Source organism: Anomaloglossus baeobatrachus, chromosome 4 (assembly GCF_048569485.1).
Source record: "Anomaloglossus baeobatrachus isolate aAnoBae1 chromosome 4, aAnoBae1.hap1, whole genome shotgun sequence".
Lineage (NCBI taxonomy): Eukaryota > Metazoa > Chordata > Amphibia > Anura > Aromobatidae > Anomaloglossus > Anomaloglossus baeobatrachus.
The window spans coordinates 208,925,751-208,942,226 of record NC_134356.1 but is presented as its reverse complement, the minus strand read 5'-3'; the positions used below and the strand labels follow the sequence as shown (position 1 = coordinate 208,942,226).

Genomic DNA, 16,476 nt, shown 5'->3' with positions numbered 1-16,476 from the left:
AGTTACAGCACACATCGGGTTAATTAACCCGATGTGTGCTGCAGCTACATGTGCACAGAGCAGGAGCCGGCACTGACAGTGAGAGCGGAGGCTGGTAACAAAGGTAAATATCGGGTAACCAAGGACAGGGCTTCTTGGTTACCCGATGTTTACATTGGTTACCAGCCTCCGCAGAAGCCGGCTCCTGCTGCCTGCACATTTAGTTGTTGCTGTCTCGCTGTCACACACAGCGATCTGTGCTTCACAGCAGGACAGCAACAACTAAAAAATGGCCCAGGACATTCAGCAACAACCAACGACCTCACAGCAGGGGCCAGGTTGTTGCTGGATGTCACACACAGCAACATCGCTAGCAACGTCACAAAAGTTGTTCGTTAGCAGCGATGTTGCTAGCGATGTTGCTTAGTGTGACGGGCCTTAAGGAAAACAATGCACACTGAGCGATCCGTAACAGATCGCTCAGTGTGCATAGTCTGCCATTATTCTCGACAATGCCTTTTTCACATTAGACGGTTGACCGGCAAGAATGATGAAGTTTTAAAGTGAATAAAAAGTTAATTTAACCCAATGAACAAGCAATTTCCTCATTCATCAGCTGATGTATTTATTTTTTTTATTTCATTATTTTTAACAAGGTGGAACGATTCAAATTTTTATATACTGCTCAAAAAAATAAAGGGAACACTTAATCAGCAAATGGTATTTTAGTGTTCCCTTTATTTTTTTGAGCAGTATATTTTCGAATTTCCATTATTGCAGTATATAAGAAAATCACTGTTCTCCCATGCAACAAACCTAGTGGCTGAGCATCACAGGACTACCAAGGTGGCCTTCAACAAGCACCCAGTTGCCATAGTAACCAGTTAATTGCATGTGATCGCATGGTGGGGAGCCAATAGACGTTAGTGCATGCATCATTTAAATGCCAGTATTGGAAATAGACAAAGGTAATTAAGTGGTTAAAGTACAGAGATTAAAGCACACTTTTGTTGTAGCTATTAAGGTACATACCCACTATCCAAAATACAGTTGTGCTCAAAAGTTTACATACCCCTGTAAATGATTTGCTTTCTTGGCCTTTTTTTCAGAGAATATGAATGATAACACCAACACTTTTTTTAAAAGGATAAAAACACAGTAGTGTTGTCATCCTGTGCGTATATCGCACTGCACTGGGATAACATCCGAGTGCAGTCCGATATTTCTCTCGCACCCATTCACTTGAATGGGTGCGAGTGATATGGCTCTCGCAGAAAATCTCAGCATGTTGTGACTTTTCTTGCGTCCAGAATCTGGATGCGAGAAAAGCCGACTAACTGCTCTCCCTCATTGATTAACATTGGTCAGAGTACAATGCGAGATTTTCTCGCATTGCACTTGTCCATTTTTCACGCTCGTGTGAGCGTGCCCTAATAATGATAGTTTGGATACTACCGTTAAGTGAATGTTTCAGTAGCCATTATGGATAACAATTCTTGTTATCACAATTCTATTGTGGATGTGCAAGGCTTATTCTGTAAATTACACACTGCACACATACAAGTTGAACTTGTAAACACAAAATAATGAAGTTTTCTAGATATTATGAAGACAGGGAATTGAATACTACTTTTCTGAAGATTGTTCAATGTAAAAATACTGTATCCAACCATGATCTCGTAGCCAATTCATAGTGGAGCTGGTTACATGAACGTGTAGCACATCTAACACATAATCATATTCAACTTTTCAATCATTAAATCATTTTTTTTCACTTGAATTTCTCGTTCTCAGTGTGTGGCATTCTTCAACAGTGCCTATTACATTATTATGGAAATATTATGGAAAGGGTGACATGCACATCTAAATCACATCATTCAAGAAATGTAAGGCACAAAGATATTTACAGCCATGAATTTTGCTATACAATTTCAAAGTATGTACACATGAAACATGTTTGCTGTGGACCTCTTGCTGCGGAAATGTCCCACGTGCACATACGCTTAAACTTTTTAAAGGGAATCTGTTGGCAGGTTTTTCCTATGTAAGCTGAAGACAGAATGCTGTAAGGGTTAACACTGAGAGTTCAGGTCTGCCTGTCTTGTCAAGTTTTGATCTGTTGTTTATTTGCTATGTTTCAATAATCGGCAGGACTTTTCCTTGCTCGGACTACAATGTCATGTGCATGGCAGTCCAGCACGCCCCCTCCTCTGTATGACACCACACAGTCAATGTACAATGTCTATAGGGAGCCTTGTGTGGGCAGGACAGGACGCTATCAGCTCTGCTGCATGGCTAAATTTAAAAATTCTGATTTTGTCAGAACGGCTCCAGCCAGTAATCTAAGTGATACATTATTGGATTCAGGATCGCTTTGCCTGCGTCATACTGCTCATTGATGAGGTAGCAAAAACCTACTGTCAGATTCCCTTTAATAGTGAAGTCCCAAATTTCAAGAGAAACACTAGGGTATGTATGATTCAGTTGGAAACTTTTTCATCCCCCAAAAAAGAGCATGGTGAGGAAGAACTGGTTAAAGTACATTATGTAGCTTGTGGAGTGATTCAATACTGTGTTAGTTGTCTTCAATTTAACTGTTTTTATCATAATTTGCATATCTTAGCTAATACAATCTGTTCTTGTGTACGTAAAACACATTAGTTCCAGGCTCTCTTTCAATAATGACTCACCACATCAGAATAAAACTAACCACGGAGGTATGAGGCATAATCTCCAAACTGTAAACACATATGCAGTTAAAGGAATATCAAGTCCAAAGCAGTAAAAACAATGACCCTGATTTATCAAGATGGAAAAGCTTTCACACTAGTCTTGATGAGGTGACTTGGTGGAGTTAGATGCTCTGGATTAATTAAGAGGAGGGGGTACTGTCACAGTTTCGCCTCCCTGTCCACATGGCTAGGGGGTGGAGACTTCTCCCGGGCCTCACTTCCGGAGCTTGGATGCTTTAAATACTGTCATCTCAGGTGAACCAGCCCCGGCTATAAGCTTAGCACTGCTTTGCCTGTGATTGCTGGTCCCTGTAAGTGTGATCCTGATCCGTCCCCTCTCTGTGCCCTCGTTCTCTGTCTATGTTCCGTCCCCTAGTAGTTTCCTCCATTCCTCTGTCCCACCTCCTTCCTTCCCACAATAGCACCGGTTGTTCCCCCCCTCTCCTACCTCCCCACTCGGTTGCCTCCTCTGGTACTGACCTCGGCCTGACCTCGACCTCGCATCTGCTCGTTCCTCCGGTCTTCCTGCTCCCCATAATGTGTATGACCCGGCCTGCCCGACCATTCCCTGCACTCCCCACGGCTTCTGCTTTCCGGCTGATGCTGCGAGGCACTGCACCAGCACACTCTGTGTGTGCAACTCCTTGCTTATTCAGCTCTGTGTAGTGTCTTTCCCTGCAGGGCTCCAGCTCCCCCTGGTGGCAGCCTGACAGTCACTTTATGAATCAGGAGCGTCTGACTAGTGTCTTGCAGAGTACAATTTCTAGTGTAATACCACAGCGTGCTATGAATCAGATGAACTATGGCATATGGCAGCTATGGCACCCCTATCCCACCACAGCTCTGCTTATTTTGGTGGATATGGGAGAAACTGGAGTGAAAACTTCAAGTTGTGCAAACATTTTGTAACTTTTTTAAAGCAATTTACACCAGAATTTTGGCAAAATTGCTTAGTTGCATTGGGGCCACTCTCCGATATTTTGTTTCATGCTGTTCTTTACACCTCCCACTTTATTTCACTTTTCAATACAGTATTTTCTTTCTACTATGCCACAATGGAATCTTTTTGTTGATAATGAATGTGCTGTATTGATTATTGCTTTCTAGTAAAGGAGAAACATAGATGTTCTAGAAGACAATGTGACAAACATACTCTTGCACGTGAAAAGAAATGTTATCATTGTACATTGAGTTATCATGGTAACCGGAATGAAAGAGTGCTGAAAGTGTTAATGCACTTACCTAAGTACATGCGTAGATCCATTTATAGTTGTGGTAGAACATGGGACAGTTTGCCCCAATATGGAAGGTCTTCGATACTTCTCATCACCACAGCACAAAATGATGAGGAAGGCACGCCTGAAAGACTTGTTCAAAAAGGCATACAGGAAAGGGTTCAACCCTGAGTTTATGTAGCCTAACCAGAGGAAAGCTGTCCATATTTGCCCTGGTACTGTGTAGTTTATAAAAGGGTCAATCACGTTGGTGATAAAAAATGGAGCCCAACAAAGGCAGAAACAACCCATGATAATGCACAGTGTCTTAGCAGCTTTGGTTTCGGTCTTCATCCTGTGGGTAGTATGTTGATCAGGATGTTGATGTCGATGGTCAGCTGGGGCACCGGCCCGTTGTAAAACTCCGATTTGTCTGGCGTGCTCTCGAGCGGTGACATATATACGATAGTAAGCAAGCACCATCAAGAAAAAAGGAATGTAAAAAGCTACCACAGAACATGTTATAGCATACGGCTTGTTGACCATAAAGATGCAATACGTAGAATTGGAGTCTTTGCTGAATTTTCTCTTTTCTATCTGAAAAAAAGAGAAAAAAACAATGCACGCTTATTGGGATAATTAGTAGGTTTAAAAAGAACTTGTCATCAGAAATATACATACTAAAGTAAAGGTATGTGTGGCACCCTTGGGCTTCAGGCGCCACAGGGTATTACACCACTTTTCAGGGGTAATATCCATCCTGGGTTAGGAGGGGGTTAACCTGATGGTGCCTTCACAAAACACACACTAACAGCAGGTGCTTACTCACTGGGGGTTGGACTAGGGCAAACAGGGAAGCCAGTCATCACGAAGAATGGGACTTCCCCATTTGCTAGGACAACCACAGGGGGCAGGCACCACATGGGGTAGAAGTAGACCCGCCATCACACTTTAGACAGAACATTCCTGGGCACAGCTTGGGATAACATCTAGCACTGACAACAGGAGTTAGTGTTTCCTCTTTCCTTGTGGACCTATGGCTTGGAGCAGGAGGCTCGGCCCAGGTTCCGGATAGCTACAGAGGGACACTTCACTAACTGACTTTCACGGGCACCGGTGGTGACCGACGATGCATCCGGCATCGGCTGGAGCCCATCGTGGCAAAGGACGGTACTCTGGGGTAGCACCTGAACAACCTGTGAGTAAAAAGACTTGGAACTGAAGCCCCTTCCTCTGCCTCTCCTTTACCAGCGGCGTCGCCCAGTGAAGAAAAAACAAGAAAGCCAGCACTAAATGTGCACTACAGCACTAACAATTCCCAAGTGTAATTATTATTAAAATTTGAGATTTTTGGCAAAAAATTGCATTTTCTTGAGCTACCCCGCCACGTCATGACAAATCTCTTTGGGGCAGTCCTACACTAAAATATTTTTATATAAAATGTGCCATACAGCCTCACATGTGAAAAAGTAGAACTGTTCTTAGCAGCACTTACTTGGTGTTTTTCAATCCCGTACCCATGACTGAATCATGGCTGTGGGCAAATGCTGCTTGAAGTAAATAGTCTGTGAACAGGGCCTGATGACTGAATGTGAACAGCCACCAATTGTGAAAATCAAGACAGGTGGAATACAACCCAAATTGGGGTGTGCGGCAAGGTGGGGTCAGCCACCGACCAATTCAATGAAGAAAAAACAAGAAAGCCAACACTAAATGTGCACTACAGCACTAAAAATTCCAAACTGTACTTATTATTAAAATTTGAGATTTTTGGCAAAAAATTGCCCAGTGCCCAGTGCTGCGGCACCAATACATACTACCACCACCCCAGGGTAATCCCGCTCTGCCTGTGGGAAGCGACACCATCCTGGCTGCATTTAACATCTGCCCCGGTGAGAGACCTTGCAATGGCAACCCTCATCTCTGGCCGCGTACCACAGGTGGCGTCACGATCCTAGTAGACTTTCCTAACCCCCAACTATTACCTCCATCCTCCCTGCCACTCTCCAATCCTCCATTCTGTACGCCTCGGGGCTCTGGAACTGGGCCAGGCCACCCCATGACGACGCAGATATATGTCCACCAATCATAATAAAAATAGATTATTTTTGTGTGAACTATGTGTTTTATTTTTTTTTTTTTTTATTTTTAATAATTATGTTATGTTGAATACTATTGTTAACATTTTATTTTGTATCAATACTTATAAAATTTGACTTTGTTTGAACAATTAATGATGAAGGGTAAAGTCTGAATTTACTGCGTCAAGATCAAAATCTGTGCACTCAACAATACAATCATATACACGTAATACAAAATTTCCCAAAAGGAAGGGAAAAACCACATTTCTGCTTAATTCCCATGCAAGAAATTAACAGAGCATTAAGGGTTGATTCATCTCTTTTGAACTATCAAAAATATTTTAAAACCTCACAGTCTCAACATGATCACTGTAAATAACGCCCATCAAATAGAGAAACCGACATTGATTAGTTCTATTTTTTTCCAACCTGAGTTGGATTAAACAGTCCACTGAACAAATAGTCAGCGTTAAATACAATGTGAACAAGCGCTTATAATTGAGAGTCCAATTGAATGAAGAGCACTAAAGTGGGCTTTACACGCAATGACATCGCTAACGAGATGTCGTTAGGGTCACGGAATTCGTGCCGCACATCCGGCCTCGTTAGTGACGTCATTGCATGTGAAACGCACGAACGACCGGTAACGATAAAAAATACTCACCGTATCATTGATTGTTGTCCAGTCGTTGTAATCCCGATTATCGTTGCTGCTGCAGTTATGATGTTGTTCATCGTTCCTGCGGCCGCCCGCAATGAGGAAGGAAGGAGGTGGGTTGGATGTTTGGCCCGCTCATCCCCGCCCCTCCACTTCTATTGGGCGGCCGCTTAGTGACGCCGCTGTGACGCTGAATGAACCGCCCCCTTAGAAAGGAGGCGGTTCGCCGGCAACAGCGACGTCGCTAGGCAGGTAAGTATAGTGTGACGAGTGTAAGTGTCGCGGGTGGGGGGTGCGCTGCTCGACCGCGCTCGCGGCTAGGGTCCGGCTGCTGGTGCTCGGTGGCTCGAGCGGTGGGCCGGATCCGGGGACTCGAGCGGCGCTCCTCACCCGTGAGTGAAAGGGGAACAGTTTTTGGGATTTGGGAAGTCAGTCCGTGACGCCACCCACGGTTGTGGTGAGGTTGGGACACCACCGCTGCTCTGGACGGGGATCCCGGGAGCGATGACAGGGAGCAGTCGAGATGTTTCTCTCCCCTCCGTGGGTAGGGGTTTTTTGGTGGTCCCGGGGCCCGGTGATGGTGACTGTAAGGTGGATGGCGGGGTTTGGCGAGGTGCAGGGTCGCGGGGGCGATTTTCCTGAGGGGGAGGGGGGGGATATCTCTTTGAAATGCGTTGAATGAACCATCACCATTGCTTTTATTATTTGGGGTGATTCTTTGTACAGCAGCGAGGAGTATACTACAATTGTCCTGGTTTTTGTAATGTAAATATGAGGGGCTGAGGTCTGCTATACTTTATACCCTGTGGGGAGATGTGCTGCACTCTCTATTGTTAAGTTCTAGGCACATTACCCTATGTAATGTTTGTTGTACTGTATATATTGGGGTGCTAGTGGGTGTTAGGCCCCTTTACACATTCATATATAAACACATGTGGTACGCTCTGTTTTAACTATGTGTGTATTTTTATCACCCATTTGTGTGTATATTATTCAAACTGTGTGCCATCAGTGTGCCATCCATGTTTTTTTTCTGGTATGGATATAGAAAATGAAATTACAAAGTTTCTCCTATACTTTGCAATGTTAAACACGTGCAGCACATGAACTACACACTGCTGCCACATGGATCCATAGACTTGTATCAGCCTTTGTCATTCATTCTGCCAGAAAACATGGACTTGTGGACAGCACCATAGGTTAAAATGCTGACAAAAAAACAAATATAAAACACACTGGAAACATTGGGATCAATTCTTCCTGGTTCACTCTGTGCTCATGTGGTCTCTGCTGAGCAGGGGTGTTTCTTTGGCTGGACTCTCCATAATCAGTGATTGTTTTGTCTTGTTGGTCTACTAGGCATTGCTCCCACCTAGCCAGAATCCTACTCCACACTGATGAGGGTCAACACCCCGAAACAGCTGTCTGTGGATGGATACCTGGCCTTGGTATTTCCCTTGTCATATCTTTAAACTCATCAAAGAGTTGGATATTGATTAAAAGGGCCACTTAATATGGTGGTTAGGGTGGTCTCCTAAAAGAGCCACTCCTTGGCTAGGTCCTTCCCGGAGGGATATCTGGCTATTTCTGTATCGAGACTCCTAACAGAGGCTCCACGGACCTTTTAAGATTTGCATACTTCCCAGGGGGCAATGCACCTAGGATTTCACTGTTTTGAGCGCCTTTGTTGGCTGCCGGCAGTGTTTTCTCTGGCTGGTCTCCCCGAGATCAATGATTGTTTTGTCAGGGGTGTTACAGTGTATACTGTGTGAGGGAGTAGTAAGCTTGGTTCTGTTCCCATATCTCTGTAGTAAGCTCGGTTCTGTTCCAATATCTCTGTAGTAAGCTCCGTTCTGCACCCTTAGCACTGTAGTAAGCTTGGTTCTGCTCCCGTAGCTCTATAGTAAGCTCAGTTCTGCACCCTTATGTAGAAAGCTTATTTCTGCTCACATTTCTCTGTAATAAGCTTGGTTCTGCTCCCATATCTCTGTAGTAGGCTCGGTTCTGATCCCGTATCTGTAGTAAGCTCGGTTCTGCTCTCGTATCTCTGTAGTAAGCTCGGCTCTGATATTGTATCTGTGTAGTAGCTTGGTTTGGATCTCATATCTCTGTAGCAAGCTTGGTTCTGATTTCGTATCTCTGTAGTATGCTCAGTTATGTTCCCTTTCCTACATAGTACACTCCGTTCTATTTCTGTATATATGTATTAAGTATTGGATTTTTGGGTAAGATATTTCTGTATAAAGAGTGTGATGTATTGAGCCGATTCAATGTTGACTATATTGTTGTGAACTACTAGATTTGTATTTACAGAGGAGTAGTGTGTGGGAGAGATACTATAAAGAGGAACAGTATGTGGAGGGATATTATACAGAGGATCATTGTGTGGGAGGATATTATACAGAGGAGCACTGTGTATGGGGGCATATCAACAGAGGAGCACTGTGTGGGGGCATATCATACAGAGGAGCACTATGTTTGGGGGGATATTATACAGAGGAGCACTGTGTGTGTGGGGTATATACTGAGGAGCAGTGTGTGGAATGGATATTATACAGAGCAGTAGTGTGTGTGGTGAATATTATATAGAGGAGCAGTGTGTGGGTGAATATTATACAGAGGAGCAGTGTGTGTGGAGATATTATACAGAGGAACAGTATGTGGGGGGTATACAGAGGAGAAGTCTGTGTGGGATATTATACAGAGGAGCAGTGTGTGGGGGATATTATACAGAAGAGCACTGTGTTTGGGTTGGATATTATACAGAGAAGCAGTGTGTGTAAGGGGATATTATACAGAGCAACAGTGTGTGGGAGGATATTATGCAGAGGAGCAGTGTGTGGGTGGATATTATACAGAGAAGCAGTGTTTGTGTCGGGTGGATATAATACAGAGGAGCAGTGTGGGGGATATTATACAGAGGAGCACTGTGTATGGAGGATATCATACAGAGGAGTAGTGTGTGTGTGTGTGGGGGATATTATACAAAGATGTAGTGTGTATGCGGGATATTATACAGAAGAGCAGTGTCTGTGGGAGGTATATTATACAAAGGAGCAGTGTGTGAGGGGATATAAAACAGATGAGCAGTGTGCATGGGAGAGATATTATACAGAGGGGGAGTATGTGTGGATATTATACACAGGGGCATTATGTGGGGGTATATTATACAGAGGGGCTGTGTGTGTGGGGGATATTATACATGGGGCAGTGTGGGAGTGATATTATGGTGAGGGACAGTGTAGAAGGTGTATTGTGTAGAGGGTTTATTATGGAGAGGGGCGGTGTAGAGGATGTATTATGGAGAGGGCGGTTTAGGGGGGTATTAGTAATTTTCTGATGGAAAGACTTTATTTTCTGGAACATATAAAAATATATATCTATATACAGTTAGGTCCAGAAATATTTGGACAGTGACACAAGTTTTGTTATTTTAGCTGTTTACAAAAACATGTTCAGAAATACAATTATATATATAATATGGGCTGAAAGTGCACACTCCCAGCTGCAATATGAGAGTTTTCACATCCAAATCGGAGAAAGGGTTTAGGAATCATAGCTCTGTAATGCATAGTCTCCTCTTTTTCAAGGGACCAAAAGTAATTGGACAAGGGACCCTAAGGGCTGCAATTAACTCTGAAGGCGTCTCCCTCGTTAACCTGTAATCAATGAAGTAGTTAAAAGGTCTGGGGTTGATTACAGGTGTGTGGTTTTGCATTTGGAAGCTGTTGCTGTGACCAGACAACATGCAGTCTAAGGAACTCTCAATTGAGGTGAAGCAGAACATCCTGAGGCTGAAAAAAAAGAAAAAATCCATCAGAGAGATAGCAGACATGCTTGGAGTAGCAAAATCAACAGTCGGGTACATTCTGAGAAAAAAGGAATTGACTGGTGAGCTTGGGAACTCAAAAAGGCCTGGGCGTCCACGGATGACAACAGTGGTGGATGATCGCCGCATACTTTCTTTGGTGAAGAAGAACCCGTTCACAACATCAACTGAAGTTCAGAACACTCTCAGTGAAGTAGGTGTATCTGTCTCTAAGTCAACAGTAAAGAGAAAACTCCATGAAAGTAAATACAAAGGGTTCACATCTAGATGCAAACCATTCATCAATTCCAAAAATAGACAGGCCAGAGTTAAATTTGCTGAAAAACACCTCATGAAGCCAGCTCAGTTCTGGAAAAGTATTCTATGGACAGATGAGACAAAGATCAACCTGTACCAGAATGATGGGAAGAAAAAAGTTTGGAGAAGAAAGGGAACGGCACACCACATCCTCTGTAAAACATGGTGGAGGCAACGTGATGGCATGGGCATGCATGGCTTTCAATGGCACTGGGTCACTTGTGTTTATTGATGACATAACAGCAGACAAGAGTAGCCGGATGAATTCAGAAGTGTACCGGGATATACTTTCAGCCCAGATTCAGCCAAATGCCGCAAAGTTGATCGGACGGCGCTTCATAGTACAGATGGACAATGACCCCGAGCATACAGCCAAAGCTACCCAGGAGTTCATGAGTGCAAAAAAGTGGAACATTCTGCAATGGCCAAGTCAATCACCAGATCTTAACCCAATTGAGCATGCATTTCACTTGCTCAAATCCAGACTTAAGACGGAAAGACCCACAAACAAGCAAGACCTGAAGGCTGCGGCTGTAAAGGCCTGGCAAAGCATTAAGAAGGAGGAAACCCAGCGTTTGGTGATGTCCATGGGTTCCAGACTTAAGGCAGTGATTGCCTCCAAAGGATTCGCAACAAAATATTGAAAAAAAAATATTTTGTTTGGGTTTGGTTTATTTGTCCAATTACTTTTGACCTCCTAAAATGTGAAGTGTTTGTAAAGAAATGTGTACAATTCCTACAATTTCTATCAGATATTTTTGTTCAAACCTTCAAATTAAACGTTACAATCTGCACTTGAATTCTGTTCTAGAGGTTTCATTTCAAATCCAATGTGGTGGCATGCAGAGCCCAACTCGCGAAAATTGTGTCACTGTCCAAATATTTCTGGACCTAACTGTATATCTATATAGATATATACATAAATATGTATATATATATATATATATATATATATATAAAATATAAATATATATGTATATATATATACTGTATATATATATATATATATATATATATATACTATATATACTATATATATATATATATATATATATATATATATATATATATATTTATATACACATGCGCACATGTTTTTCCAAAAGTAGTGGTGAGCCTGTGGAAGGTTTGAGAGGTGGTGGTGGGGCTGGGGTGGAGCCTGAGCAGAGTCTCAAGGGGGCAGTAAAATGTTGCCAGTATGGGGCCCTGAAATCCTAGTGGCGGCCCTGGACACAGCAGTCCGTCAATCCGGCAGTCAGGTTTCTGGAGTTCAAACTCAATGGGCTACCCCGCTGCCCCAAATGAACTCAGTTAAACCCACTGCCAGATTGTAAGACTGCTGTGCAGCCATGCCCCGCAATCCAACCGTTGGGCAATCAGGCAGTGGGTTCAATTGTGAGAAGCAGGGGAGCCCCCTCGTGTGAACTGCACTGAGCTGACAAATTGCTGGACTGTTAGATCGCGAGACATGGCGACATAGCAGTAAAGCAATGTTTAATAAAAAGAGTGTTGTATCATAATAGATGCAGAAAAGAGTAGAATAATCTAACAAATCTTTTTTGCACTACTATGTGGTTGCTTGAAAACTAAAATTTGTTATGATATAATGTAAATGTGACATTATTTTTGTGGGTTTGTGGTAGTTTGGATTTATATACAAAAGGAATGATTAAAACTAACCAGGCAAAATGAGCCTGGTTATATCTGTAAACCTGCTGCCACAGGTGAAATTAAATCCATTAAAATACTGCACTGAAATAACTAGGTAGTATATCCCATTTAATTTGTTCCATCTCTTTTCAGAAATTAATCTACAGGGATGATTAAGAGAGAAATAGACTGTCACAGATCGGGTGCTGGTAGGATTGCCGCACTCCTTTTAGCCTTGTTAATGATAATCTGTCAGATTCTTTCCTTTTGTTCCCACTGTCAGACAGACCCTACTATCGCAGACACCATGATGATATGGGAGACTTTCATTTTGTCTTTAACATTTAGATTCTGGGTAATTTTAGTGACTCTTTTTTACAAATTTCAGCATTTGAATGTATTGCTAGAATTAATAGAAGGCTTATCTGATGCTATACTGTATGTATGTGGAGGATTTAGAGAAGCGGTAACGAAAAAAGTCCAATCTTAATATTAAAGCGCTATCAGTGGAATTGTGTTGCCCGAGGATAAGGGGTACTCAGATCCGGGCCACGGGGTCACTTCTGTGGGTATCACGGTGGCGTGACCCGGTCTGTGATCCCAGGCTCCACAGTAAGAAGGGGATTAGGTAAGGGAGATTGTCCGTGACGCCACCCGTGGTGTGCGGTGAGGTAACAGAGCACCGCCGCTGCCGGTAAATGGATCCCGGGGATGGTGGTGGGCAGCAAGGTGGTGATTTCCCTCCACGGGTAGGGTGTTGGTGTCCCGGGACCCCGGTGAGGTGGTTCAGGGAGGAGATGGAGACCGTCTGAGAGCTGTGCGCCCGGTTGGACCGGGGGATGTTGTTACTCACAGTTCGCTTTTCAAGGAAATTCACACAGAGTTAGGAATTAACCAGAAATTGCCGAAGTCTGCAGCCTTCGGTGCGGAGGGTGTTTGGGGTCCCACACACAGTATAGCAGGATCCTGGTCTTGTTTTGCAGCCAGACGCTTCTTTCTCCTTCCTCAGTCGGGAACGGGGAGCCCACTCCCCCTGCAGTGATCCGGGTCACCCCTGAATGCCGGCGGGCCACTACCCTGCCCCGGCCACCTCGAGCCCCTTCCTCACACTTCCCTTCCTTATAGCAGCCAGGAGCTATCTCTCCTGGTCTGCTCTCTTCACACTCCAAACTCACTCTGCTCCAGCCCCTCCCCTCCTGCTCTGTTTAGCTCTTACACTGGGGGGGGAGGTCTGTCCTGCTGCACTGGTGTGGGATCAGGTTACCAAGGAGGAGAATGGCCTGCACTTTGCTGGATGTCTGCAGGCTCTGTGACACCCTGGTTTTGCCAGGGCATCACAGAATATCTCCAATTTCTCAGGTAGGGTTTATCACTTTCAATATTTTAGACATGGTAAATAAAAAAGTTGTTGAAAAAAATTGGAATTAAAATTGCCAAAAGCGTTGTAGAAAGAGAATTTACCATTCCACAAAGTGATTAGGAAAAAGCTTTGAGAAGATATGGACACATAAAAAAGTTTAAAAAAAGAAAAATGGGCCTCCTATGGGAAATCAGAAAAAGAAAAGATACAAGCAACTATAGCTTATATTTTTATTTTTCTAGCTTTACTTATTTACACCAATTAATAAATTCCAAACTAAATTAGTAGATCTGAGTACACTGGTGTTAAAGACTTTCTAGTAACTTTTTCAGCAGCAATGCCAGTTGTTGAAAATCTCCAGACTAAAGGGTGCTTTATACCTTGCCACATCGCTAGCGATTGCTAGCGATGTCGTGTGCAATAGCACCTGCCTCCGTCGGTGGCACGATTTGTGGTGATCGCTGCCATAGCGAACATTCTCGCTACGGCAGCGTCACACGCACATACCTTGTCAGCGACATCGCTGTGACGGCCGAACAATCCCTCGCATAAAGGGGGAGGTGCGTTCGGCGTCATAGCGACATCACGGCAGCATCACTAAGCGGCCGGCCAATAGAAGCGGAGGGGCGGAGATTAGCAGGAAGTAACATCCCGTCCACCTCCTTCCGTCCTCATTGCCGATGGACGCAGGTAAGGAGATGTTCGTCATTCCTCCGGTGTCACACATAGCGATGTGTGATGCCGCATAAACGACGAACAACATCGTAACAGCAGCAGCAACGATATTAAGGAAATGAGCGACGTGTCAATGAGCAACGATTTTTCCCGTTTTTGTGCTCGTTGATCGTCACTCATTGGTGTCACACGCTGCGATGTCGGTAACGGCGCCGGATGTGCGTCACTAACAACGCGACCCCGATGATATATCGTTACTGATATCGCAGCATGTAAAGCACCCTTAAGACGAAAACCCAACATACCCTATTAAAGTGGTCAATATTTGATTGCATCTGTTAAAGACTAGATTGAGCAAAGTGAATATATGTCAGTAATGAACAGAATCTGTGGTAATACTGTGAAATGAACCTAGATGAAATTATCATAACATATTGTACATTTGTAAAAATATTAATCTGACTATTAGGCATTATTTAAAGCATACCTGTTGCTTCAGATGTCTTTTTAGAATAAACCATCGAGTTTGTGTGGGTGTGCATGAGGAATTATGCAATTTATGCCCATTATATTATTTGTGTGCCCATTAAGAACCCTAATTCCAAAACAGTTGTCACACTGTGTAAAATGTGAAGCAAAACAAATTGCAGTGATTTGGAACTCTTTTAAAGCCATATTGTATTTATAAGAGAACATCAAACACATACCAGAAGGTACAAGTTAGACGATTCAATGGAAAAAATAAATTCATTCAGAAGTTGATGGCAGCAGCTCATTTCAAAAAAGTTGGAACAGGCCATGTCTACCATTGTAAAGCACCCCCTACTATTTTTAAACAGTCTGTAAACATCAGAGAAGTAAGGAGATCAATTGCTGGAGATTTGGGAGAGTAATGTTCTCTCATTGTTCTCTGATGTAAAATTCTTGCTGCTCAACAGTCCTGGTGTCTCAGGTGACAGATAGTCCTGTGGTGTCTAGCTATAGAATGTCACAATGTTTGGCTGCACAAACTGCTCTCTGATCTTCTATTATTTTTGCTTGGTTTGTAAGTATATAGCGCCCCTGACTACATCAGGGTGCAACAGAGAACTGCATCTGTACCGCCCCGCGCTCGGCCGCAGCCGAGCCGCTCGGATCCGGGCTCGTTGGTGGGTGGCTCGAGCGCCTCCGGACCCGGGGTCACTTCGCTCTGAAAGGGGATGCTGGCGCTTTTGGTGGGGGGTTAGGTAGGCGCACGGCCGGAGCCGCGCTTGAGTTTGTGATGCCACCCATGGGATGTGGTGAAGGTAGACACCACCGTTGCAGTTACGGGGCAACCAGGGGAGATGGTAGTGCAGCAAGATGTTAACCCCTCCGTGGGCAGGGATGGTGGCCCCTAGGGCCCGCTGGGGATAGCTGGGCGGTGCAGGGCGGTGCACGGCCGGATGGCACTGTTGTACTCACTGTTATTGACACACACAAGTCTCTGGTAAACCAAGTTGATGGTGGTCGGTGCCCGCAGCTGGCTGCGTTTGGTCCCCCACCCGGTTCGGTGGTCCTGGCCTTTCTCCTGCACTGTGTTGTGTATCTGTAGACTGCCTGCGCTTCAGCGACGGGAGTCCACTCCCCGGCTTTGTGGATGTCGGGAGAGCCCTTTTGCCCGCAGACGCTGGCCCGTGGGTTCTCTCTGCCTGTGCGGTGGCTTTCTATCCCCCTCGGTGGGCTGTTGTCTTCAGTCGGGACTTGGGTGGGAAAGGACCTATAGTCCAGACCGCAATCAGTTAATTAACTCAGTCCAGTGGATTCTGGACCTCGTTTCAGGGTCTGAGTACCCCCCTGTGTGCTCCGGTTTCCTAGTCGGTTCCCCGGGTCGGTACTGGCGGGCCACTACCCTGTGCCGGTCCACCATGGTTCCACCGAGCCGTCTTCCCGGCTCCTGCAGGCTAAGGCCACCTTTTGCCTCCTAGCCAAAGGTGCCCGGGCTCCAACCCCGGCACCTGTCAGACTCTTTCCCGCCACTTC

At 44.5% G+C, this 16,476-nt stretch overlaps 1 protein-coding gene across 2 annotated transcripts in view; it reads right to left on the bottom strand.

The window, feature by feature from the left end:
- The window catches only part of HTR4 (5-hydroxytryptamine receptor 4), a 698,746-nt gene that overhangs the window by 214,166 nt on the left and 468,104 nt on the right, over positions 1-16,476 (bottom strand). For both annotated transcript variants that reach the window (XM_075342358.1, XM_075342359.1), the window contains exon 6: positions 3,954-4,522. In XM_075342358.1, the coding sequence (XP_075198473.1) occupies positions 3,954-4,522 (569 nt within the window). The remainder of the gene's footprint in view (positions 1-3,953; positions 4,523-16,476) is intronic.